This window comes from Bos indicus, chromosome 1 (genome assembly GCF_029378745.1).
Source record: "Bos indicus isolate NIAB-ARS_2022 breed Sahiwal x Tharparkar chromosome 1, NIAB-ARS_B.indTharparkar_mat_pri_1.0, whole genome shotgun sequence".
Lineage (NCBI taxonomy): Eukaryota > Metazoa > Chordata > Mammalia > Artiodactyla > Bovidae > Bos > Bos indicus.
The window spans coordinates 3,474,086-3,501,759 of record NC_091760.1 but is presented as its reverse complement, the minus strand read 5'-3'; the positions used below and the strand labels follow the sequence as shown (position 1 = coordinate 3,501,759).

Genomic DNA, 27,674 nt, shown 5'->3' with positions numbered 1-27,674 from the left:
ATTTGGGTTATAATCTTGATTAGAGGAGTCTCCTATAATGTTTCCACGTAAATTATAGCTTCTGTATCATCTGGATTGCTTATCTCTTCCCTAACTCTAGCCACCCTGGACTTCTCTCAGTTCTAGTATATCTTTCTCTCCCTCACCTCAGGGCCAACTAACAACCTAAATATCACTTCTCAGGATGGATGGGAATCTTCTATGCCCCTTGTCATATGCTCCAATACAACTCTGAATTTCTTTTTTCAAAACTCCTCCTACCTGAGGTTACTTATTTGCTCTAGTCAATTGTGCTAGGTTATAAACACCATGATGGCTCTACTTCTATCTTATTCAGTGCTATATTCCCCCAACTTAGAAGAGTACCTGGTACTCTATTTGCTGAATAAATCAACTGTGGTTTAGTAAGGCATTTTGTTGGGTAGTCTGGACCTTATTGGGACTCAGAATTCATTTTCTCCTCTGGAAACATCAAACCTATGAAGTTACTTAACCAAATATTAAAATACTTTTTGGAAATATACTGTATGAAAGTCAAACAAAATCCAAAGCTTTCAGATAGCTTGTAGACACTTACCTTAACTGAAGACCAAAACTGTCGTTGAAAAAACAAGTAAGGCCCAGAATTTTTATTTTCCAAGACACTAAGGAAAAAAAGAGAAACACATCATGATCAAAAGTTGTGCGTTAAGTTCCATCTTATTTCTAGAAGATTTCTGTTAAGTAAGAGGTGAACAAAGGAAGCAATGAATTTTTCTGATTTTCAATTGTATTCCAGAAGACAGTAATTTTAAAAGGTAATGGCTATGTATTCTGAGATAACGGAGCGCTGTTTGTTTTATTCTGCTTAAGGGAAGCGGTTTCCACAATGAGCTCCTCAATCTGGGCTACACGTTTAGACTACTTAGGTGAAGTTTACATTACAAGCTACGCTTAGTTTTCCCAAAATTTAAGAAGCTTTCTCTGAAAAACAATAGAGAATATTATCATCTTTAACATTTTTAGGAATAACTTACTTTTTGGGATACAAGGGCATGAATACATCATCATCTAAAGTTCTCCTCATTCTCAATAGAAGTGCTTTTAGGTATACCTGAAGAGTTAAAAATAGATCATGCATTATAATAAGGGTTATGGTAAAAGTTTAGGAAATAAAACTAAGCCACATTCCAAAGCACCTAATTGAGTATTCAATTTTGAGTGAACAGCTCAAATTTACTTTCTCACCAAAGGTCTTTCTTCTTAGTTCACGCCTCATCAATTACCAAGTAATAAAGTCATTTAGAAATCTTCCAGCCCCTTAATCTACTATATAAAGGTTTAAAATCAGACCTGTAAGTCTGGTTCTTCTCAAAATGAGGTCAGAAAGTAAAACAATGATAAAGAGTACTTTCCTATGTCTATATTGCTTGTAAGAAAGTTCAGTGGGGGCAGCAGCAATTTAAAGTTTGGAAACTAATTATGCAATAACAACACCTGATTGTTTTACATGCTATTACATGTTTCGGGATTTAAATTATCAATTGGTACACATCCCAGTACTTTTCTGCTTTTCTTTCCCTCCCCCAAAATTAAGTTCTTTAAGGGATGTCTGATTGTGAAAGGGGATGGGGCGGTGAGAAGGATGAAAACAGTATAGATAAGAAGCTATCTAGACTCTTTTAAAATTAAAAACCACTATCTCAGATTTTCTATATAAAGGACCAGATACCTCAAGTGGGAGAATCAGATTTTCTGACTATAACCCACTCGTTTTCTCAACTTGCTCGTTTTCAAAGGGAGAGAAGATACATAAAAATTTTTAAACTTTTCATAAATAATAACTAAATTACCTGTGTATTTTTATTTTCTGCATTCACCACTGAAGGATATCCATTTATTAATTTTAGAGTAATTCCAACCATTCTTGAAGTCTGTGTTGTAGAAAAGGGGTCCCACATATTTTCAGCAATCACTATTAAGGAAAAAAAAAGGTAGAAGGTACTGAGATATAGACGTAAACTGCAGCTGATGTAACTCTGATGTCAAGCAGTTCTCCGTTTAGAAATGCCAATCGTGACTCTTCCTCTAGAGCATGAGCTTCAGTTGTCTTTGTCCAATTAACCACAGAAATGTTGACAATTAGGCAAAGGTGAAGAGGAGACACAGATTCCTATTATTTTCTGCTTCTTGGTGAAAATAAAGATTGGGGATTTTTATATCCCAGGAGATTCTGTCCCAGTGTCAAGAATCTCTAACTGAACCTAAACTTTTTTCATATTTTAAACAGCTCCCTAGGTCAATGATTTCTAAACTTTTGTGAGAAATTGATGAAAGAAATGAAACTGCTCCCTGGAAAAATGCATATTGTTCCCAAAACTATGTATTCAGTTTTGCTTCAGGCAGTCCTTAAGAGTCTAAAATCTCCCTACTGCCCCCAATTCCAGGCCCTCCCCAAGGTGGTCTTCAAAGTCCCAAGGTAAGAGACAGGTACCCTTTAGCCATCTCTGGGTCTGACTGTAACTTCATTATTAATAATGTAATTTCTATGAGAATATATGCTCTGATTAAAAACTCCTAACAATAGATATGAAAAACCCAATGCGTGTGAATGTTCAATTCCGTAATCTATACCTGTTAGTTTAGGAAGAATCACCTTTTCAACAATGGTAGGCAACAGTGCGACATCGACATCGTCCTTTTCTTGCTCTCGCTCTTCACAACCATAAAACAGCAAAGATTCAAACCACAGCATGTTCTCAAAGTCACGACATTTTGCCTAGAAAATATTTAAAAGGTTACCCAAACATTTAAAACAGTGGCTAGTTCTGCTTCTAGCCACAAAGAGAGTAACTGGAACTGGATTCAGCCTTCAGCCATAAACTAAATATGTGACAAAATATAGGAAACATCTATTCTTAGACAATGGACCAGCAGAGGCAGCATAGGGCTATGGGCCCTGAAAGAAGGCAGTCGAAGGACGTGACTCCTGGTCAGGAGAGCAGAGCAGGGTAGGGAACCCCCAAGCAGAGCAGTGCTGCTGAGTCAGGAGCCAGAAAGGCAGCTCAGGGAGGCTGAGACAGCTGGCGGCTGCGGGACAGAGGGAGGAGCTGTGAAGATGGAGAGCTTGCAGGGGCGCACCACTGCGCCGTGAGCCTCTGCTGTGCACTGGGACACACAGCATAGCGCGCAGCGCCACGGGGGCTGGGCAAGCAGGAGCCAGGAGCCCAAGAGTCCCCAGAGCTCATGTTTTTCTCCTGTTGTTTCCAGGGCTTCCACCTCAGCCTTCTTTTTGGTATAGTTTACATGCTCAACCCAGCCCATCTCATTCCTGCCCACGGCTCCACCCGTATGTTGGTAACTTACAAAACTGTTATCTAAAACATGACCACTAGATGTACATAGACAATTCAACAATTACCTAGACAATTACCTCCCTTAGGTAACAGGCAAACAGTTTCTACTGATTGCACCTCTTAAATCTCATCCTCCTGATTTCCATCACTACTGACTTAGTTTAGGGCCCCACTTCACATCTTCTTCACTGAGCTTTCCCATGACGTTCTACAGTTTTCTGGGATCAAAGGACCAAGTTCTTATTCATTCATGTTCCTATTTCCATGTCAACACTTGTAATTTTAGTTGAGAAAGATACTGTATACAAATTGAGAAGCAATAGATGGTGCTCTTAAAAAGGGACAGAACATAAAAGGAAAGATTGGTAAGATTACACCCAGTGATACTCTGTATCACTTATAGCCCTGAGCATGAGGTACCTCCTGGGAAAAATACTTTATTCAAGCTTCATCTCTTCCCCAAGCATCATGGTATCCTGCTTTCCAACAGTGAGAGAAGACACTCACCTCAAGCGGAGTCCAGGTGAGAAGCTGCAGCCTTATGAGGGGGTTGAGCAGCTTTGGCAAACAAAGGCCGATGTAGGCATGCTTATAGGATGTGTAGTATTTTGAACGCCAGGCTTCAAACTGGGATTTAATACAATCGATTGAATAGAAACTTTCAAGGACATCTTCAAAAACTTTGCTAGACTCTTTTGAAATGCGATCTAAAACCAACAAAAACAAAGAAACCCCACAGAGAAATGTTAACTTAGTATGCAGTAGAAAAAACGCAGTTCAATTATTTTCAGCATTTTCTCTGTAGCCTGAGTAAGTAATAAGATAGGCTCATTAACAAAGGAACGGTCCATGGGGTCACAAAAAGTTGGACAAGACTGAGCGACTGAAATGAATTATCAACTGAAACTTAAAGGAAAGGAAACAGAGATAAACTTAGCCTCCAAATGTCTATCACACAAACTACAGTGCAGGCAGGTGCCATTCTGCATAGTTCTAATATGTACCATTATCTGCTACCATAGTCTAAATAACACCCGTTCCCCAAAACTCAGTTCAAATTTCAGTTACCATGGAACAGTAAGTGTGAGTAATTGCATAAAATACAAACTCTGTATCCAGCTCTTCAGCCCACAGATCACCATTTAAATAACAGATGTGCGTGATCATCAATAACCAATCATATCTGTTCTTCCAAAGTTGCTTGGTGACTACAATAACTAACAGATAAGAATCTGCAATGGATGCTAGGATCTTTGAGTGAAGTTATTTGATGCTCTATATGACTCTGAACAGTGGACTCTTTATAATGAAGAGACCTAGTCATGACAATCTACTTCTTAAGATCCACCTAAACACTACTGATAGAAGGCAGCCTAACATTTGCCATCTACTATTATATATTAAGAAAGAGCATCTTGTATGAAGTATTCTCACCAAAAAGGTTTAACCTGAATCTAATTAAGACTCCAGACTTAAATTCCAGTTTACAAGAAATACAGTGACTGGAGGAACAAGTTAATACCACGGGGAAACAAATTTAGAATGTAGGACATTTTATAAGACAAATGGCCTTCAGAAAGCAAATGCCTTGAACAAATAGTAGGAGTGTGTGTATTATAAGGTACTCATGATATTCATTAATTCTAGATTAAAAAGGTGCAATGATCAAGTGCAATGCAGAAGCCTTGTGTGGATCCAGGTTTGGAAAACACAGAGCACCCCACAAAAACAGTCCTGAGAATTTGGGAAGTACTGAATACAGATATGATACTAAGAAGTTTCAGTTAATTTTTCTCAAGGGTGGTAATAGTGTTACAATAAGGTAGAAAAGCATCCTTTTTCAGGGGGGAGACATTAAATATGTTAAAGTTTTTAGAGGCAAGTGCCATGATGTCTGTAAGTTAATTTCAAATGGTTCAGCGAAACACACATATCCGAAACAAACTTGGCCAACTGATGGAAAGAACTGCTGGATTTGGGTGACAGGTAGACAGTGATCACTGTGCTATTCTTTCCAATTTCCTGTATGTTTAGAAATGTTCACTATAAAAAAGCGGGAGAAACAAAATAAGCTTCTCCAACTATGTTCCAAAGTTAATAAATGACAGATAACTGCAGCCAATGGTGGGAAATAAAGACTTTTACTTGGGGTTCCTTCTGGAAACGCCTTCATGTAACAGTGCGAACTATTCCCCGTGGTTGAATGATTCAGGACTCCCCAAATCAGGAACTCCCTTTGGGGCTGAGAAGGGCTCCCTACTGCCAACCTTTACCTTTCTAGACCAGACAGGCTGCATTAGGGTGGCCCTTGGGATCTGAAACATTCTCCTGTCACTTTTAGAATTCTACGATTCTGAAGAGTAATATTATTTATAATGCAAGTAACTAAGTAAACCCCACAACAAAGTGTTACCACTAATTGCGAGAATTCATCACGCTATTCAGTAATAAAAACAGGTAAAAACAGGTGCAAGCAAGCAACAAGTGCCAAGTTCTAAAGCAAAGGCCACAAAACCTCACATTATTTCAGGGTAACAACTACAGCCAAGCAGAAAGCACAATGACAATGAATTTCACTTCCAAATAAAAGTCTAACCTTTTTCCAGATTGAAATTTGTGATATCCGTAGAAGTTTCTTCATCATCACTGGAAAGGCCTTCAAGGTGATCTGCCATCTTACCAGTCTGCTCTCTGGCTTGTCTACGACGAGTCCTAAATAACAAGCAGTGAGTTTCCAAACCAGGTAAAGGAGACTCCTCCCTTCACAATCCGACCAACAGCAAGCATCTGGAGATTACCTCCTGGCCTCCCGTTCTGCAATCCGACGTTTGGCATGTTCTTGATACAGTGCCCGATCTCGTCCAAAGGAGTCAAGATTTGGTGCCATCAGAGCTTTATCTGGAAAACAACAATGGTTAAAATTAAAAGCCTTCCTCCAACAATCTTGAGGAAAGAGTTTGCACAGAATAAGCCATAATGACAGACTGCTTTCTAATCTCAACAGTGGGATTCTGCAATAACTGATAAACCAGATAGTTTGCTAATTTAGAGCAAATCTCAATATTAATCCATGTTTCCACAAAAAGGAGCAGAGAAATAGAGAGTCTGACAACACTACCCCAATGCAAACTGGCTGAATCCCTGTTCTTATGTCTAAGTAACAAAACCAGTTTATGCTATCATGATGACAAAGTAAGTTAAAAACCTAAGTTATTTGTGTAAAGGGAAAAATAATACATTACTTTTTTAGGAATGAACTTAAGCATCATATTGTTGAATGATATGAAATGACAGCAAAGAGTGATTGCTAAGTAGGAAGTATGAAAAAACATCTTTGTTGTAGTAATTTAATGATTTATTCTATTTTGTTCTAATTTTTCTTTGCAGAAATTTATTCTCTATTACTATTTTAAAAAACAAGGGCAGAATCAACAATATAGACTAAAAATCCTATCTGAATAGGACCAAGTTGTGCTTTCTCAACCGCTACTTTCAAAGCACAATTCCCTTATTTCTTTTTTTCCCTTTTTCCATCTCTCTCTCTTTTTAATTTCTAAGACAAATTTTCTAACTTAGCTTTCGACATTCCTATTTATATTTATATATCAGTTACCATTTTTTAGTTTCCAAGGTATGGCTATTCTTCTTAGAATATTTCTTTTTTATAGCGTCTTCTACTTGTGCTACATGTAGGGTCTCTTCTGCCATCTCCCAAGGACAGCAATTATGTTTTAAATTTTCTCCTGCCACCTGCATGTGTGTCCTCAGTCTCTTTGGTCCTACTGCTTGTGTTGGTCTCCGATGATCATTAACTACACAGGAATGAGACTGGAAATTTCGTGGATGCAGGTGGGAGCTGTCTAACAGAGGCGTCTCCATCAGATCACTGGGTAAAAGTCAACCTTTTCTTGGGGCCCCCAGATAATAGTGTCTCATGGTCTTTTCTCTGGACCCACTCTCTTTGTCCAGAGAAGAATCCTGGAGACTCTCTTGCCTAGGGTAGAAGCAGAAATGGGGGAAACATCTCTCTGTGATGCTCTATTTCTACATTCAAGTTCGACACTATGGAGACATCCTGTAATACGCAGGATAGTAATGGGAAGCAAAAACCCCAGAGGGTGTGTGGGGGGTAGGGGGGCGGAATGATGTGAAAAATGAAAGACATCAACTGAAGTTTTTTCCCGATACCAAAGACGTGGCACAGCAACAGGGAAAATAAAACCAAAAAAAGCGCTGGTGTCTACTTCAGTGTATCCTAACTACCCTAGATCCTACTTCTTCTGTGTACACCCGTGGCGGATTCATGCTGATGTATGGCAAAACCAATACAATATTGTAATTAGCCTCTAATTAAAATAAATAAATTAAAAAAAAAGTTGACTCTTTTACTGCTTAATAAACAAGATGCCCCGGCTTTACCTCAACTGGGACTCCACTACATATCACAGATAAATTAGCTAAAAAGTCTCAAACTACAGAAATGATTCCTGCCTCTTTAAGAGGCAGCCATCATTAAAGAAGTACTCTAAAGAAAATTATGTTAACTTAGTATAATACTTAAAATGTTTATATGTAGAGACTTTTTAAAATATATATTGAAAGAGACAGAGCAGACAACTCAACTGATAGCTTCCTTCTTTCTGTAAGAACTACATGCAGTAACTGTGGTAAAGCACTTGCAAATCTAAACAGAAGAATTTCAGGCTGTATTTTTGTTTCTTTAAAAAAAAGATATCAGAAAAAGAAATCGATAATTCAGTATCCCATGCAATCTTCCTCAAATCTTTGGCAATAATGAATACTCCCTTTAGGACAATACTTTTCACTTTCTCATTACCTTTCATTTCTTTCCAACTGTCAATCTATTGATAATTAACACCCATCATTCAACCCTTACTCTGAATCCCATGTAAGTAAATACCTCCAAATTATAAAGAACAGATTATAGCTAGGAAAAGGTATTTGATGAAATGCACAGCTCACACAACCATTTAACTTAAAAGGAAATTACTTCCCATCATAGATATAATGATTACCTGTAATCTGCCCCAGAAATCTGGTTCTGTCTGGATCAAAAGTGATTTGAGAGGCATGCATTAGTTATTTAGGTGCCCCAAATGGCACTAATCCAAATTTAAATGTGTATGGCAAAAACAGAAGGTCAAAGCCATTCACATGGCTTACACTGAGTCTGACTCATCTGAGGGCCATGTCACCGTCTCTTTATGATGCTCCAAAACCCACTCGGCACACAGGAGAATGCTTTCCAGGGATTCAATGTCTCTCTAATTTAGAGGACACACTATATGACAAAGCATTGTTTTCAGAAAGAATGAGAACAGGGCACTTTGCACTTGGAACACCTGGAGTGGCTGTTTAACATGCAGACTACTGGACACGATCCAAGACCTGGCAAGAATTTCTGGAGACAGGACCAAGAAATCTGCATTTTAAATTAATATCATGGGTAATTCTGATGTATACATCCATTTAAGAACTGCTGACACAGGGACCAAAGAGATGACAAAAAAAGCCAGGAGAAATCCAACATAGGAAAATTCCTATTACAGTACTCAAGAATATAGAGGGCAATGAAAAAGTGGAATTAAAATGTTTTTTAATATGTCTGGTTAAAGAGTTTCAGCTAAACTCTTATTAAGAGGTTTCTAATTCATTTTGGTTTTCCATAACCCACATCACAATGAAAGGAATATAAATTTAAAATTTCCAGATTTTTAGACTCTAATTTCAAGAAGTGTTGGCATCAACTGACTTACTAAAAAAAACCCCAAAAATAAAAAACCTAGTTATATAAGGCAAAACAGGAAAAAAAAAAAAAATTTCAATACAAAAAATTTTGCTTTATGCAAGGGGTGAAGCTCAAAACTCCCCTAATCTTGCAATTGTATCATTTGTTATGTAATAAAACCCTCTCTCCCATCCAAAATTTCCCAATCCCTAACTCAAAACCTTATGATCAACAACAGCATTTGTGTTAGCGTTTGTATTGATGTTAAAATGGGGGAAAAAATATCACTTAGGGACAAGTAGATACTGGTTTTAAGATAAAATACTGATGATGTCCTTACTATACTTTGAAGAATGAAAAAATATGCCCAAAGAAGAATAAGACAGAATATTAGTACATGATTTGCACTCCTTTGTGAAGCTATATTTTCTTAAACACAATCCAAGCACATGCCATTAATAATTTTAGATCTACCTGACATAAGAGCAAGGAAATTTGTTTCTTTAAAAAAAAAAAAAATGCCCTGAGATGTCTACGTTTCAATTAGGATGTACTAAGTAAACAAGGTTGTTTAATGAATAATAAAAACCTTCAAGATGGACTGACTTGAATGGCTTGAAAACTCCGAAGATTCATCTTTAATATCATCTTGTCGTCTTTGGACAAGGCGGGAAGCTCGCTGTTTGTACAGCTGATGTATTGCTGATTCAAGTTCATTAATCAGTGGCACCTGTAAAAATACAACACACTCCGTAACACCAAACTCCTCAGATGCTTATTTATTTGAGGGTTCCATATTATTTCCGGATTTCTGAAGGAGTACCCTCTGGACAGAATAATCATGAATTTCCAATGAAATACAAATAGTACTTCAGTTCTACGACGTCTGGGAAGTAACACTTCTTCTTTTATTCCGTATATGGAACTATAATGTCCAGTGCCTAGTTGTTGGAGCAAGAGTTTAGTTAGGAAACTTAAACACTTTAACAATAGTAAAGAGAGTGAGTAAAGAAATGTCAGAAATTTTAGTGCTTTTCTTTTAAAGTACGTGAATCCATTTTTAGTGTTCTAGCAGCATGATCTACCTTGCAATTTTTGTAGCTTAAAATAAACTAATATTGCTGTGTAAGACCAAAAAAACGGCTCTGAGTAGGTAAAGAGTTTGCTAACTGCCCAATTTTGGACATTTCAATTGCTCTATCGTTCACAAGGACCAAGTACTTTACAGTAATGTTATACTACTTTGTGGCTTTATTACACATTTAAAATGTGAACTGCATTCATTTATATTAATAAAGTGAATAAAATTTCTAGCTATCATTAACCTGTCTAAAAATCAATCTATTTGAAACTCAGAAAGTTCTTCTGTTCCCATCAAATATTTAATTTTTTCCATATTTTTAAATAAAATTGCTTGCATAAATTGTTGCTTTACAAAGTCAACAGATTTTTCCAGGTTAACAGCCACAGCTAAACATTCAATTGGTTCATACAGAATACAAAAAGCTTATGGAATGAGACCTAACTTAAAAGGAAAAACCAGAAAACATTCTCTTTTTATAAATACCTTATGCTATATAATCAAATGCTATGAAACTTTCACAAAACACTAACAACCACTAGACATACCTGAGGAAACCAGAAATTCTAGTTTCCTGATGGTTAGTGCGAATAAAAAAACACACTATTTAGAGTTGGGCAACACTGGCACCAAGTGTTATAGCAGCTTCCTGAACTGAACAGACTGCAAATGGAAAATAAAAAGAAGCAGGTGGAATAAAAGCAATTTCATACACTTGAATGATTCCATTGCAAAAGCAACAAATGTTCACAGAAAGGTCAAACTGATGCAGTTATTTCATTCTTTCATATGCTACACCATGGGCAGCAGCATCCCCAGACCTTGATGATATCAGCTGAGCCCACAGACTCTAACTTGAAGATTAAGCATAATCCATTTTCCAAGCAATTATTGCCATATTGTTGTGACTTACACTCACCCACCCCTCATTTTTTTGCAAACCATACAGGACTAAGGACGAATGAACCTATGTGCCTGCATGCACTCCTTTAGTCCTGGAGGCTATTAACACTCTTCTTACTGCCAAGAGCTAGATGCCTGAGGCTGCATCAGGCAGAGCCTTAATTATCCAATTTACAGTTAAAATTCTGATAATGTAATTTTTGTTTAGGTAATTAAAATGCCTTTTAACAAAGCCCTGAGAAAATTCTGAGAATAAAAGTCCTAAAGCACATTTTCACCTCTCTTTCATGTTTCTTAACAATATTGATTTATGATTTATTACAAGAGTGCACCGTGACAATTTCTTTACCCTCTCCAAACTCAAAACTGCTACTGACTACCATTATTTCAAGACCAAATTTAAGGCAAAGAACACAAGAAGGAAGACGACTCCAGGAAAACAAAACAATGGAAAGTTAAAATAATCTGCAAAAATAAAAATCTAAGCTTGAAATCACTTAAACCTTTATAATGAAAGAGAAAAAAACAAAAGAAAGCTTATCTTTTTATGGTCTTACCCTGACACAGTATTTCCAGAATGACAATTTATGACATTATTAACTCAGCAGCAGGCTCCGTAAAATCAAATGGATATGGAAATGTCAAAACGAAATAAAGTTATCTTCAAAAGGGAATTACCTACTTCTCTTTTAATTAAAATGTAGCCACTATATAACAGATATGGTTTAAGATCTGCTTCAAAAACATGTACCTAAGTGACTCTGTAAAAACCTCAGCATAGTCTGAGGTATACTTCCCTAGGAACAGAGTAACCAGGAGAGAGAAAGCATACTACTAAATGTTTTCAAGATAATAAGCAACTGAAAACAATATGAACTAGATATTCTACTAGTCTCTAACTCAAGAGTGGTACAATCTAGTTGATCGTATTACTGTCAATATTTTTTAAGAGCTCAGTTTGCAATCACAGTGTTTAAGTTTACTCAATTAAGTTGCAAAGCAAAGACCAAGATATTTCCAAGAAAAACTCCACAGGGACAAATTTTACTTACAAAGTATGGTTTAAGACAAAGATCCTTTCTCTAGTCACAAAAGCTTACTGGGCCAGCTCCCACCACCATGCCCCCTGGGTTCACAAGGGCTTTGTCAGTAGGACACACCGCCAGCTCTGACATTTCTGTCCACTTTCCCGCTTAACTCAGCTCCTCTGCACACAGTCGAACTTATGTTTCCTTCTCACCCTGGTACTTATCACCCTAAGCCACAGACCTGCCACACGGGCAATTACAGCCCAGAATGTAGCTGCTTCTCCAGAAATCAGATGATCAGGACAAGAACACAAATCATCCAGAGAAGACTTCATGGATCTGACCAGACTGGCTGGAATCACTAAGACTCATTAGGAAGACACAGTTTGGCACCGTTCTTTAGCCAGTCTTTGGCCTTAAGATACTGATCAAGAGATAATAAAAAGTTAAAATACTCATTTAAACATACTATATGCCTACAAATCCTATGCTAATTCATATGGCCAAGGATAAGAGAGAATGTGCCTTCTAATCCTGTATCCCATGAAAGTTTAGAGACAGGATACTCAAAAGTACTATGAGTTTAATTCTTTTTAAAGACAAGGCTGTGAAGTCCACGAATGCCTTTTTTAACCAGTGCATCAAACAATAGATCTGTCTTAAAGAAAAATCAATTAAAAGTTGCTTGAAAGAGAATTGTGTGTGCAGGTAACAAAAAATGCAAACAAATGGTACAACAGAACGCAAATAACTGCCAATTGACTATCATACCAAAAAGAAAAAAACTCGGAAATGAGACCTTAAAACAAATTATGGTCAATGAATGGTTTTTGAAATGGATAAAGCACAGGCTTATTCAGATGAAAACTAGTACTAGCAATGGCAATCAACTTTATCTAGGGTAAAAAATAAAAACTAATAAAATTTTACAACTTTATGCTATACATATTTGGAATTACCTATACAAACAGTTTAAAGATAAGTTTAGATCTGAACCATAAGAAAGAAAATTTCATCAGTGAGTCCCTTATATTCTAATAACCCAGGACAGGCTGGTAATCCATCATTAAGTTATGGCAGGATCTGCCAAAGTCTTTAAATGTGCTTTGATTTATCTTTTTAGTTTTCAACAAAGGCACTAACTAAATTGCCCCCAAGACAGAATGCTGCTAATGAAGTGGAGAAAATGAAGCATGACTTTTCATCACTTCTAAAGCTAAAGTCAGTGGATATTCTCTGAGAAATACAGAAATCTAGACCTCCCTAGGTTTTGCCTTATTCAAAGAGATTAATATTTTTGCATTCTTACCTTTTCACTGAAACACTCAAGCAAGTCTTGGACATACCCTCGCATTTCTTGCAAAAATTTATACCGTTCACCAATACCCCCAGAAGACCCTTCTAATCTCTCAATGGCCCTGGTGGAGTCCGCGCGGCTTTGCAGGTGTTTCTCGTGCTGCTGTCGGTTTGTTTTGTGCAGTTCTTTCATGGAGTCCAACCTTAAGAACAGAAAAGGATAAATATCACACATTTACATCTGGAAGTCTATGCTGTCAGGACACTTGCAATATTTATAATAATGCATTTCGTTCCGCTATTAGAATATAAAAATGCTTGGAGTAGATCTTTTCATCTGTACTCCTGTTTTGCTCAAGAAAATGGCAGTCTACAGACTTCTTATATAAAGTTATTTGGTGGGCTAACCAAAATCTCACTGTTTTGCCTTTCCCCCCATATCCTGACTACACTTTTTTCAGAGTCCAAGAGGAGAAAACTGAGAATTGTCTTCAACCAGATCATGGAGTGGTATTTAAAAAAAAAACTTCAAGGCTTCCACAGAAGGAATCCAAGTAGGTAGCAGAACAAAGTATGAAGTCATCTTCTGGTTAGATTTTGAAGATAGGCCAGTCAATCTTCTTTGCCGATATTCTGTATCTGCTACCCCAGACTACATGTTGCCTGAGGGAATGGAAAGCTAGAAGACAGGTCTTTAAGAAGTTGATCTGCCCTACCTGTCTTTAAGCTGTTTCTTTACCAAATCAATAGTAACGGGAGTCATCTCATTACTGGGAGTTTTGAAAGGGACTGTATTATCTGTTTTTTGAGATTTGGCATCGGATGATCCATAGGCTGAATAACTATACGGAATGCCATAGGATGAACCATAAGGCATTGTCTGGTAGGTGTTCTGGTAGTACATGTTCACTTCTGTGGGCTGACTTGCTTGAACCTAGATGAGAAATGGGATATATATTAAAACCAGTAGCTAAAACTACAAAAAGAACAAAAAACTAACAGAAAATAATAAACCCATTTTTTTTAAACAGTATGTAATTAAAGTAAGTAATTGCAGAGCTTCTCAAAATCAAAAGTAGGGCTGGATGAAATTTCTCTTATGGGATTACTGGATTCATTTCCAATAACTTTCAGGAAAACAATAATGAAGAGATTTTGAGTTAGTAGGGACGTTAAATTGTGTCAAAACACTAACAGAAACTTTGTATGACATTTCCATTGAACTACTTACTTCTATAGAACAAGTTGTTATAACTACTTTGGAAGATATTTTTCATCTACAGTTAAAGATTTTTGCACTACTAAGAAATCCATCTTCTACAAAATAATTTTTAAAGTCAGGAAAAAAACAGTTGTGCAAGAAAGAAACATTTAATCTATACAGTGGACAGCTTTTTTTTTTTGGCAATATGTTTTTTCATTTCAATAAAACAGGCTAGAAATCTTAATTCACTTTTTCAGGTTTGAAGCTTAGCTGTTTAGCTCTCACCTGCGGGATATTGATTCCTTTCCTTATCTGCTCCTGTTCCCATCGGCTGAGCTCTTCATCCTGCTCCCCAGTTACCAGAGCGTCATCATCACTCCCCTCGATACCTATGGCCATAAGCAGGGAGAAAATAAGTCCAAAAAGCAGCAAGGGAACAGATGCTACCCTGATATTTCACAAAATCAAGCAAGAATATTGGCATGAACTCAACTTTACTAAAATTAAAGTGTCTGTTATGATCTGTCTCATATCTGACTCTTTTGCTTTACTTGTCTTAATACACAGTTATTCCTTAAGCAAGAGGCAGTATCAATTTAACAGTTAAAACCTTAAACAGGCTTCCTAACCTCTGTTAGTTTGACATCAATTCAACAAAGAGAAGAATGAAACCTAATGCCTCCTCAGAATGAAGAGACAATTAAATCTATTTATAACATGTTGGGTGCTTAGCACAATACCCGTCACACAGTCCTCAGTAAACATTAGCTATCAAAATCATGCTACACTTCCCCCCAAATTCCAGTAAGACACTTAATATCCAAGCAAGAACAGTTCTCCAACATTGAAAGTGAAGTGAAAGTCGCTCAGTCATCTCCGACACTTTGCAACCCCATGAGCCATGGAATTCTCCAGGGTAGAATACTGGAGTGGGTGGCCTTTCCCTTCTCCAAGGTATCGTCGTCCCAACCCAGGGACTGAACTCAGGTCTCCTGCATTGCAGATGGATCCTTTACCAGCTGAGCCACCAGGGAAGCCCAAGAATACTGGAGTGGGTGGCCTATCCCTTCCCCAGGGGAATCTTCCTGACCCAGGAATCGAACCAGGCTCTCCTGCATTGCAGGCAAGTTCTTTGCCAACTGAGCTATGAGGGAATCTTCAACATTAAACATAGTTTAAATAAAGGTGATACATTTTACTTGATTGTAGTATCAAATAAAATTTAGTAACAACAGGCTTACTACTGCACTAAATAAAGTTACCTATTTCCTCTGCAATTTTCTGTCTCTGTGACTTTTCTTTCACAGAAAAAACTATGCGGCGTTTCTCATCATCATCTTCATCATCGCTGGCATCGTTCTCATCTTCTCTAACAAGGCGGCCTTTCCCAGGCTCACTATCATGAGGAGTGAAATCTCCCAATTCCCGGGCCATCTGACGCTTTTTCCTTGCCGCATGTATAAAAGCTGCATCTGGAATTTCTCCTGGAAACAAACAGTAAGGATTAGAACCCATGCCATATTAGGAAGAAAGGTTCTATTTTCTTGAAACTATGAAAGATAAAAGAATCTCTCCAAGACAGCCGTGCATAAATGATGTTCTAACATCCCTTGCTGGCATCCCCGCCCCTCTCCCCAAACTCTGCCTGCTGTACGACTGATTTATTTTTTTAACTTAGTTTAAACAGAAACTGAAAGAAGCTAAGGAAACAAAATATATACAATGGCAATATATACAGGAAGGCAGGGAGGGGAAAATTCATGAAAACAGTTTTATTTTAATGGTTTTTATTTTTCATTTTTAAGAACTAAACAAAAGTAATCAAGTCATATTGATTACTAAACTGGAGAACAAAAACAAAAAAGGGATCTGCACTCTTACAACCTAAAACACACTGTTCAATTTAGAGTGTATTTCACCTGCAAATAGTTTTCAGGTCACCAGAAAACACATTGAATATATAATCCTGTGTCTAATTTTTCTTCATATTAAAATATAAGCTTTTCCATGTTGCTTTGCATAAACAATTTTTAGTGGTTTACAACATTCAATAGATAAAGCATAATCTACTACATAATCAAATTAACACTTTTACCTACAGTAAAAATTAACGCCTTGCTACTTTTCTAATTTGTTATTTAAGTAGCTATGGGATATCTCATCATGTAAATGCACCGTAACTTAACTTACTAAACTATTCCTCTCTTACTAAACATTTTTTCTAAATGTTTCTCATTGCAGTTAATGCTACAATAAAAACATTATTTCCATCAGATACATTTATAGCTATGGAATTACAGGTCAAAAAGTAAGCACATCTGAAATCTCCTGATTCATAATGTCAAACAGCTTCCCATAAAGACTGTACCAATCAGAATGCTATTAGATCTATGTATGTAATTTTTCACAACTTTACAAACCCAGAGCAAACATTTTGACTTTTTAAAAAAATTATTATCAGTTTCTTGGCTGTGTTGCACGGCTTGTGGAAGTTTTCAGACCAGTGATCAAACCTTGGTCACAGCAGTGAAAGCTCTAAGGCGTTCCCACAGAGTAAGCATTTTTAAATTTTATAATGAGTTAAATGCTTACTCTTCATAATTTAAATCTGGTGACTAAGTATTTATTCAAAAGCTGATTAGCCAGTGAATAGATCTGCAAACTATTTCCATTAAAATGTAAAAAAAAACCCTGAATATAAAGCTAGCAGCAGTTTTGCTTTTGGTAGCAGTTCTTGAAAAAGTTAAAATCTTAATCTGAAATACATTTTTAAAAAAAGGACTTTTGTACTATTTATCCATTTACCTGAACCCCTCATTTGTTTTGATAATAAAACTACCTGTCTGAGAATGAACTTGAGAACTTTCTAGTTCTCCTTCTTTCTGTATTTGCAAAAGGAAACAGCCTGGCTCCAAACAGATGTCGGAAGAAACACCACTTAGCTAACTCCTTCCTTAACGACCATCATTACAGATGGCTCATTCCTGAGGGATCACTTCGGTTGTGAGGAACATCTGCAAGTACATACCTGGACGGAGAACATTTAAAGAAGATAAAGCATTTGAAAAGGCTCCACCAGCCTTTGGCTTTTCTTCTTCCTTCTCACTTTCCATATCCATTTCATCTTCCCCGTGTTCACTGATGATAACTCCATCTTCTAGACTGGTGTCCTTAACATGACCTGCTTTGTCCAAAGGTGGTTCGTCTACATTTTTGGAAAAAATAAATAAATAATACAACATATCTAAAACAAAATCCATAAATTAAGGAGGCACTTCTAATGCAATTATAGGCTCAATTCATTAAAGCATCAACTATTCTAATTGTTTATAAAAATCCTCAAACTTCTGACATGTGACATGATCACAGTAGCCAGCCAGGAGGCAGAAACAATACAGAGGGTAGAGGGACGCATGGCCCTGCCCAATCCCTGCCTTTAGTTAACGTTATTGAAAGTTTACCACTTTACCAAAACTAACTTCTTCCTCTCAACTCTCATAGGTAACTGTTCTCACCTCTTGGGAGCATTATTCACTTTATATGTCAGTATTTCATCAAACTCTAAATCCATCTGTGTTAGTCTCTCAGTCATGTCCAACTCTGTGAGACCCCCATGGACTACAGCCCCCGAGGCTCCTCTATCCATGAGATTCTCCAGGCAAGAATACTGGAGTGGGTTGCCATTTCCTTCTCCAGGGGATCTTCCGGATCCAGGGATCAAACCTGGGTCTCCTGCATTGCAGATTCTTTAACGTCTGAATCACCAGGGAAGCCCATTTGAGGCAGCTTTCTATCAAGAACAAGATAGAAACTTCTCTGTAATGAACACTTTATAGGATATTGTCTTAGGTTATAACCATCATCTGAAGAGTGGAGACCCAAAAGTCACAGTTACATTGTGTAAACCCCTGAGGCTGTTGCCACAACTGAATGTTTGGAACAGTGGATTTGTGACTAAACCTGATTTTTCTGGCAACCTGGAACTGGGACACAGAGACAAGTTAGAAACTAGTTAGCACTAAAAACCACCGCATGCAAACCAGGAAGGCAGCTGTGGAGTCGCTACACCCCATCACATGGACAGAGAAGAGAGCTCTCTCTTCCGCAGGCCATTCCGGAGGCCAGCTTCAGACTACTTTCCTGCCACAGGGTTCCAGGGGGCACCACTGTCACAGAGGTTTATACCAAATGGTTTACTTTACTTATAACTATATAGTCCTATTACACCTTCCACCCCAGGCAAAATGCAGAAAAACAGGCATTTTTCGCCCTCAATCACTGAACCTGGCAATGCACATACGAGGCACCAAGAATATAATGAAAGAGTGAAACAAAAAGTTCATTCTAAATATGAAAGATACACTTCTGTTGTTTCCCTAGCATGTGCCCCTCCCCAAAACTGCTTCGAACGTTCTCAAACCATCTCCTACATCTCCTACTCCTCTAAAGAAGAATCCTGGAGATAAGATCCTACCCCCCCTCACCCCCTGCCCCACAACTTTACTTAGAAGATTTAGGTCACTCTGCTTCAGATCTCTTAAATTTTTTTAATTCACCACTCTACCTCATTGCCACAGATTCCCTCTGAAGTGCATTCTGAGGCTGATTTTAAAACTCACTTTATCAGATGCATAAAGATACCGGGAGTCAAGAACTACCCATTTGCTTTTGCTCTCAATTAACACTAAATCAATGGCTTTTAACAGACAAACAGAATTGCGAAAAGGTTTACTTGATCCAGTATGCCCAGATGATTCCTGCAGACTCAGTGTTGTAGTAAGTTCATAAGTTATTTGCTTGTGACAGAGCAAATACAAAGTCCAGAACATGGTGACAGGTGAATTTTTGTTAGTCCTGTATTATCCTTCCAGACAGCTTTATAAAAAGAGAGGCTGAATAACCTTTTCTGAGGCTCCTCTTGGGCCTCAATGTCTTCGCTACTTTAGGAAACCTGAGGCCACAAATATCCTCCTCTGACTGTGGGCACGTTCTCCATCTCCTCTATTCTGTCTACAAAGCGACACAGGCTTCTCTTTAGCAAAAGAACTTCAACATGATCCCAACTATTTCTCTAGCTATTGCCATCTACTCTCTGCCAAATGTTCCAAAGCAGCCATGTGGACCTGCAACCTCCCACTTCCTCACCAGTTTGCCAGTCTCGACCTTGGCAAACAGTCTTTGATATCTCCCATTCCAAGCTCACCAACTAAAGCAGAGGCTGCAGCCACAGCTAACTGATACAGTATCACTGAGCAATTTAGCAAACCATGTTCCTTCCCCTAAACAGGCAGAGCTTGGCAAGTAAATTAGTCTCTTTTGCCAGATGCCTCCCCCGCTCCCCACAAAACCCAGCCACCACACCAACAGCCCTTCCTTTTCCTGACCTTCCTGATACTATTTCATACAACTGACACTCATCAACACTCATCATCTTGAAACTTCCCTATCTGTTCTCCTTTGGACTTTATGACTCTTTGTATCTCTTGAGTAAACCATCCTCTCTATGTGTACACTTATTACAGGTGAAGTCTTTGGTCCTCAGGAATATTTCCTTTATGCTGCAGCCTCGATTCCATTTATCCCTGGCTTCAATCATCACCTCAATGAACACCAAAACAAAATCTACATCTCCAACTATTCACTGGCTATTTCTACCCAAATTCAAGTTCAAAGGTGAACTCATCAATTTGGAATATCCCGAAGGTAGGTTTTCTAAGTTGATACTACCCTTGTTTTCCAGTTAATGCACCTCTGCCTATCTAAGGAGGGTTGGGGGTAGGAAAAGTTTGGGATTGTGAGCTGATTAATGAAACAGCAACAGCGACCTCTACCTTTGGGGAGGATATTAATTGAGTTATCTGCTAAGTAGGAAATCAGTTAATATGAAAACAAGGTGGCCACATAAACTTTGCACATGCTTCAATTTTTAAACCCAACAGTAAATGGTCTTTTCTCAGTTCTCACTTTTCCTGAGCTTTCTTCTTCAATTTCATCATACACAGTTGGTTCTTAAGAGATCTGGAAAAAATGAAGCAGCTTCCTAGACTCCAAAATAATCAGTTCCCCTAAAAATACTCCTCCTCCCACCTGCATTCCCTATTTCTGTATATCATACATAATTATCCTCTCAGTCACCTGGCACAAAAGCTCAAATCTATTTCTTTTAGATCCAATAGCTGAAGCATACATTACGTCTACCAATTCTTCCTTTGGAATACTTCTTAAATAATCTTTTTCTATTCCTTTCCCCACACCCACAGCAAACATTTTAAATTCACCTACAATTTCCCACTGAGTCAGGAAAAGCCTCAGTCTTGCTCAACTGAGACCTTTTTAAACCCACTCTTACTGGATCAAAGCTGGCCCTTGCATTTAAACTGCTTTAGGCCTCTAATGTTTCCTGTGCCAATCCATGCTGCATGCTAACACCTGGTTAAGATTTCAAAAGGCATTTATCATGTCACCATCCTGGCAGGCCCCTGAAATGGCAACTCTAAACCTCATACTAGATACTAAACACCCTTCACAATCTGTCAACAACGTACCTTTCACCTAAACCTCTGCATCCCCCACACATCATCTATTCAGCCTGTCACATGTACTTGCTCTTTTCCAAAACAGCAAGTCTCTGAATAATAGCCCCACACCTCCCCTATTTTCTTTGCAATTTAAAAGATCAAAAATCCAGCTTCAAATTCCACTTTATCTATGAAGCATTCCTTCACCCATCTCTAAAAAGAAAAGTGCAGTTAAGCTTTAAGTCACTCACTAGACATTTTGCCAAATTCGGGATACAGTTATACACTGAAGTGATGTTGTCTCCAAAATTAGATTGCAAACTTGAGATATAATGACATACGTTCCCACATCAAGCCTATAGTGGAGAACTGGGTAATAATAATTTCTATCTTTAATTCCACAAAATAAAAAGATCTCCCTAAAGCATTTGCGTGAGAATAACTAGACCACAGCATATTATCATGAAACCACTTTCCTAAGGACAAATAAATGCTTAAAAGTTTAACTTAGTCTGTGAGAAGACATAAGAGATGGTTTGTACAATGTAGGCAGGTGCCACACACCCAGGAGTGAGCATTCATGTATCTGATAAGGCTGCTAAATGGGAACATTATCAACATTAGACTTAGGGGGTTCCTAAACATTCTCGAAGAATTAAAATGACTGTGTAAATAAAACCAAAGGAACCCAAAACTTGTCTCTACAAAATATAAGTACAGAATACAAGTACAGGAATTTGCACAGTACTCCTTCAAACAAAAACAAACTGTGTCTCAGGTTTAAGTGGGAAACCTCTCTCTGTTCAACAGCACTTGGAACACTAGTCAGAAAACTGGAAGAATTTAGTCACTGCAGCAGAAACATTCCAGTGGCAATGGTTCTGTCTTTCTAAATAATGCATTCACAATGCAGTCATGTTGGAATTAAATAAAACTGCATCATTACTCAACTTGAGCCCTTGACAATGACAGAATCAAGCGAACAAGTTCACTGTATATACACCAAATCTATTCAATCCCTGTGAGAGTTTCATTTTGTCACTTCAAAAGAATCAAATTAGTACTTACTGTCGGCAGATGAGTTGAGTTCTGTCTTAATCTTAGATTTTTCAAGATCTTCTTTATATTCTTTCTTAAGCAATTTTACTATCTTTTTGCTGTAACTTGATTTCTTCACTTTGAAAACTTCTTCATTTTCTTTAAAAAATAAACAAAATCTGTAGCAACTATTTTCATTCAATATTTTCCATTCTAACTTTTGAATTCTTCTAAATATACTCAAACATTCCAAATCATTACACAAGTTGAAATTACTTAAAATCCGTAATCGGCTTCTAAAAACTGAATCAACTTCATAATCTGGAATAAAATGCCAATCTGAGACTTTTTAAAGGCATAACACATGTAACTGCACAAAGTTCTGTGTTCTACTGTCTTTCTTAAATCATTTATTTCAGGAGAGGAAAAGAGATCTTCAAAAAAGCACCTAATTATCAAATTCTTAAGGTATCTTAAATAAAATATCCAAAATCAAAAGGTGCTAGTTTACAGACCTGTCAAGACTGAGTAACTCTATAACCCATCACACACGGACACAGTTATTTCAAGACCAAGCTGAGAGCTAATCAACTTTTCAAAAATAAATTTCGATGGTGTATCCATCATCTTTGATTTGAAAACTTTAAACGTCAATGCAAACACTTTACCAAGCTGTCCCTACATCAGCGAAAACGAAAATGTGACTGTACTCCTGGCAAACTTCAGAAACTGCCTATTACTGGAAACAAGAAAACATCGCGCATCAAGATGCAAGTCAGATTTCCAAAAGTCTTAAATTCTTTTTTCATAACATAGACTTAACTGGATTATACAAACATACACTCAACAATTGGGGAAGTAAAATGATAGAAGGCTCATCTACGATCAGAAATCTAAATCCACTGTAGCCTGGCCCCTCACACCAGATTGGATAAACCGCCTTGAATTACCATTACACCGTCTCTTTTCACCATCCAAATGTTAATGCGAGTTAAGGTCGCACATTTGTACCCCTATTTGCTTTTACAGGGAAACTGAGGATCGGAAACAGGATCGGCGATCGCCAAGGGCTGGCCCAAAGTGACTCGGAACCAGAGCTTCAACTATAGGCTTCTCTTTCCAGACCTAGCACTCCTCTTGACACACTAAGCCTTTCTGGTCAAGGATGTCTGGCCCCTTCCTACTCAAGGATGTCTGACCAGGGCGAGCATACCAAGAGGCGTGGGCACGGGGACCTACGGAAGGCCCGGAGAACGTGCCCAGGGCAGTCCAGGGAGCCATCTAATAGAGCAGTCTGGTTCTCCCTAAAACACAGCGGCTAGGAACGAGGCAGGACAAGGAGACACTGAATTTCCAGGTGAAAAAAAACTCAGAATGACTGATCTTAGGTCCCCATCCCCTCGGGACAGGAGATGCTCGGGAGGCCGGCGAGGAGGAGGCGGTAGTTAAGAGAAGGCCGGCGGCGGCGCGGGAACACATCCCCCCCACCGCCCCCCTCCACCACCCTGCCTGCGCAGAAGGCCGGAGGCGGGGGAAGACGTGCAGCGGGTCGGGGCGGGAAGAAGCGACTGGGTTCCCGGGGCGGGGGGCGGGGATGCTGAGGCTGGGAGCGTCCTGGGAACGCAGGGACCCGCGGTGGAGGCCTAGCTAGGATAGAGATCCCGGGGTCCGGGGGGCCCCCCGAGGCGCGGCGGTTTACCTTCGTCCTCGTCCTGGAAGCTGAGCAGGCTGGCCCGGGGCACCTCTTTGTTCTCGCGCGGCCTCTTGCGCGGCTTCAGCCCGTTGCCGGGCTCCAAGCCGCCGGGGAGGCAGCCCCCGGCCTCTGTCCCCGAGGTCAGCGCGGCCGGCGGCGGCGGCGGCGGCCCCGGGCCCAGCAGGGACTCGCCCGCGGGGGCCCTGTCGCCTCCGCCGCCGCCGGGGCCCGGGCCGGGGCCAGGCTCCTCGCCGGTGCCAGGCGGCGGCGGCAGCAACGGTGGGGGCTCCTGCTCCTCATCGCGCTCTCGCTCCTCCTCCTCCGAGTCATTCCGCTTGCGCACGTTCACCCGCCGGGCCTTTCGGAACATTGCCCCGCGTCCCGCACGGCGCTCTCACACACACACCAGCCGGCTCCCAACTCAGCCGCCCCGGCAGCGCCGAGCTCGCGACAGCGCACGCGCGATCTCCCCGGGAGTCCAGCCGGGCTCCTCGTTTCCCTTTCCCAGCTACCGCGCACCGCGGGGAGCGCGCAGGCGCTCACGCGCTCAAAGATTGGAGAGAACTCCTCCCCTCTCGCGAGAACGTCAGTTTTGTTTTGTTCCCCACCCCCCCCCCCCCCATCCCGACCCCACCCGCGGCGTCCCCCTGTCGGCCCGGAGGACTATTGGAACGGAACTCTGGGAGTCCGGAGCCGTCCGGCCGGTCACAAAGAGAATCATAGAGACGAGAGGAAAGAGTCAGCCCCGGGTGCTGCAGTGCGTCTCCCTCACTGACGTAGTCACGCGAGGAAACCTCCCGACAAGCGCTGGGAGGAGCAGATAGTGAAGGAGGAGACGGGGGAAAGGCGGAGAAGTAGTGGGGAGGGAAGGAGGAGATCCAAGGTGGAAGTTCGGGAGGAGGTAGGGAGGAGCTGGAAGTGGAATCCCAAGGGTGCGATATTTTTTCTTGAGACTGAATTGAGTGAAGTGAAATGAAGGTCGCTCAGTCGTGTCCGACTCTCTGCGACCCCTTGGACTATACAGTCCATGGAATTCTCTAGGCCAGATTACTGAGCCGTGATGTATTAATATGCCTAACCTTATTAGTACGTCATATTTCTACACCTTCATGATTTAAGAGCACTTTCAAAAAGACGGAGTGTCATATAGGATAAAATGTTATTTGGCCTTTTTTTTTTTTTTTTTTTTTTTTAGCACCTTTCCCTCTATTACAATGAAAGCAAAAGTGTCCTTGATTTTTTCAAAAGAAGGCCAGGTTTGCTAGCCGTTCCTCAACTTGGCTGATTTCAGAAACAAGTGTAGGAAAAAATCGACGTAGCGAGACACATTTCAGACATGTCACAGAGGTAACCCTTTAAACTGGCAAGGGCACATTGACTCTGAAGTTGAGTTCACCTACTTTCTCACTGTGTCACCGAATGTAGGGCCTTCTCCTTCGCCTATGTGCCTATATGTGAATTTTCTTGTTTCAAAATTGAAAAGGTTACAAGAGGTATTCACATCCATTTCTAGGCACTTTCCAGTTCACTGGCAATGTTGAACGTTTTGTGATCCTCCAGAAGACTTCTCAATTAAATGCACCCATTCCCGTCCATTTTAGTTCATTGATTCCTAAAATGTTGGTGTTGACTCTTACCGTCTCCTGCTTGACTAAACCTAATTTACCTTGATTCATGGACCTAACATTATAGCTTCCTCTGCAATATTGTTCTTTACAGTATCAGACTTCACTTTCACCACCAGACACATCCACAACTTAGCTACGTTTCCACTTTGGCCCGGCCTCTTCATTCTTTTTGGAGTTATTTCTCTGCTCTTCCACAGTAGCCTATTGGACACCTACTGACCTGGGGAGCTTATCCTTCAGTGTCATATTTTTTTTTGTTTTTTCATACTGTTCATGGGGTTTTCGAGGCAGGAATACTGAAGTGGTTTGCCATCCCCTTCTCCAGTGGACTGTTTTCTCAGAACTCTCCACCATGAGCTGTCAAGTCTTGGGTGGCCCTCAGGTGGCTGATAGCATCCTTGAGAACAAGACTGTTATCTGTGTGATGATTTTGGTTAGCTTTGTGTGATCCTGGTTTTCTGGAGGGTGTGGGATTATAGTTCTTGCTTCCTGGTGGGAGAGACTGGTTGTGGGAAAATCTGGGTATTGCTCTGGTGGTTAGGGCCATGCTCAGTAAAGCTTTAATCCAATTGTCTGCTGATATTTGGATCTATGCTATGTTAGTTATGCCCTGATGCAACTCAATACTAGAGTCTACAGGCTCTATGGTAGAACTACTGGCAACCTTCAAAAAGGACTTATGCCAATACATGCCTCCCAGGATTGCTGCTGCCGGTGACCCTGTCCCCCAGGCAGGCTACTGCCAACCCATACCGCTGCAGGAGCTCTTCAACGCTGACAGGCGGATCTATCTCAGTCTTTAGTGGGATCACAGGAATTTAATTCACACCATTATATTTATTACTGTGGGCAAAAATCCCTTAGAAGAAATGGAGTAGCCCTCATGGTCAGTAGAAGAGTCTGAAATGTAGTACTTGGATGCAATTTCAGAAACAACAAAATGATCTCAGTTCGTTTCCAAGGCAAACCATTCAGTATCACAGTAATCCAAGTCTGCACCCCAACCATTGAGGCTGAAGAAGCTGAAGTTGATTCTTTCTATGAAGACCTACAAGACCTTCTAGAACTAACACCAAAAAGAGATCCTTTTCATCATAGGGGGTTGGAATGCAAAAGTAGGAAGTCAAGAGATACCTGGAGCAACAGGCAAGTTTGGCCTTGGAGTACAAAATGGAGCAGGGCAAAGGCCAAGAGAACACACTGATCATAGCAAACACGCTTTTCCAACACAAGCGACAACTCTGCACATGGACATCATCAGATGCTCAATAGAAAGTGAAAGTGAAGTCGCTCAGTCCTGTCCGACTCTTCGAGACCCCATGGACTGCAGCCTACCAGGCTCCTCCATCCACGGGATTTTCCAGGCAAGAGTACTGGAGTGGGTTGCCATTTCCTTCTCCAGGGGATCTTCCTGACCCAGGGGTCGAACCCGGGTCCCCTGCATTATAGGCAGACGCTTTTACCGTCTGAGTACCAAAACCAGATTAATTATATTCTTTGTAGCCAAAGATGGAGAAGCTCTATACAATCTGCAAAACCAAGACTGGGAGCTTACTATGGCTCAGATCATGAGCTCCTTATTGCAAATTCAGACTTAAACTGAAGAAAGTAGGGAAAGCCACTAGACCATTCAGTTCAGTTCAGTCACTCAGTCGTGTCCGACTCTTTGTGACCCCATGAATCGCAGCACGCCAGGCCTCCCTGTCCATCACCAACTCCCGGAGTTCACTCAGACTCATGTCCATCGAGTCAGTGATGTCATCCATCCATCTCATCCTCTGTCATCCCCTTCTCCTCCTGCCCCCAATCTCTCCCAGCATCAGAGTCTTTTCCAATGAGTCAACTCTTTGCATGAGGTGGCCAAAGTACTGGAGTTTCAGCTTTAGCATCATTCCTTCCAAAAAAATCCCAGGGCTGATCTCCTTCAGAATGGACTGGTTGGGTCTCCTTGCAGTCCAAGGAACTCTCAAGACCAACACCACAGTTCAAAAGCATCAATTCTTTGGTGCTCAGCTTTCTTCACAGTCCAACTCTCACATCCATACATGACCACTGGAACAACCATAGCCTTGACTAGATGACCTTTGTTGGCAAAGTAATGTCTCTGATTTTCAATATGCTATCTAGGTTGGTCATAACTTTTCTTCCAAGGAGTAAGCGTCTTTTAATTTCATGGCTGCAGTTACCACCTGCAGTGATTT

General features: G+C 40.0%; 1 protein-coding gene across 1 annotated transcript in view; it reads right to left on the bottom strand.

Annotated features, from left to right (window-relative positions):
* The window catches only part of PAXBP1 (PAX3 and PAX7 binding protein 1), a 32,998-nt gene extending 8,612 nt beyond the window's left edge, over nt 1–24,386 (bottom strand). The window contains exons 1-15 of the mRNA XM_019964941.2: nt 23,852–24,386; nt 22,183–22,311; nt 17,625–17,801; nt 15,859–16,080; nt 14,882–14,985; nt 14,109–14,326; nt 13,406–13,595; nt 9,691–9,814; nt 6,134–6,233; nt 5,932–6,047; nt 3,843–4,042; nt 2,614–2,758; nt 1,833–1,954; nt 1,017–1,093; nt 578–644 (exon numbers count right to left, since the gene is read on the bottom strand). Of these exons, the coding sequence (XP_019820500.2) occupies nt 578–644; nt 1,017–1,093; nt 1,833–1,954; nt 2,614–2,758; nt 3,843–4,042; nt 5,932–6,047; nt 6,134–6,233; nt 9,691–9,814; nt 13,406–13,595; nt 14,109–14,326; nt 14,882–14,985; nt 15,859–16,080; nt 17,625–17,801; nt 22,183–22,311; nt 23,852–24,215 (2,355 nt within the window). The 5' untranslated portion in view covers nt 24,216–24,386. The remainder of the gene's footprint in view (nt 1–577; nt 645–1,016; nt 1,094–1,832; nt 1,955–2,613; nt 2,759–3,842; nt 4,043–5,931; nt 6,048–6,133; nt 6,234–9,690; nt 9,815–13,405; nt 13,596–14,108; nt 14,327–14,881; nt 14,986–15,858; nt 16,081–17,624; nt 17,802–22,182; nt 22,312–23,851) is intronic.
* Between the last annotated feature and the right edge of the window lie 3,288 nt (nt 24,387–27,674).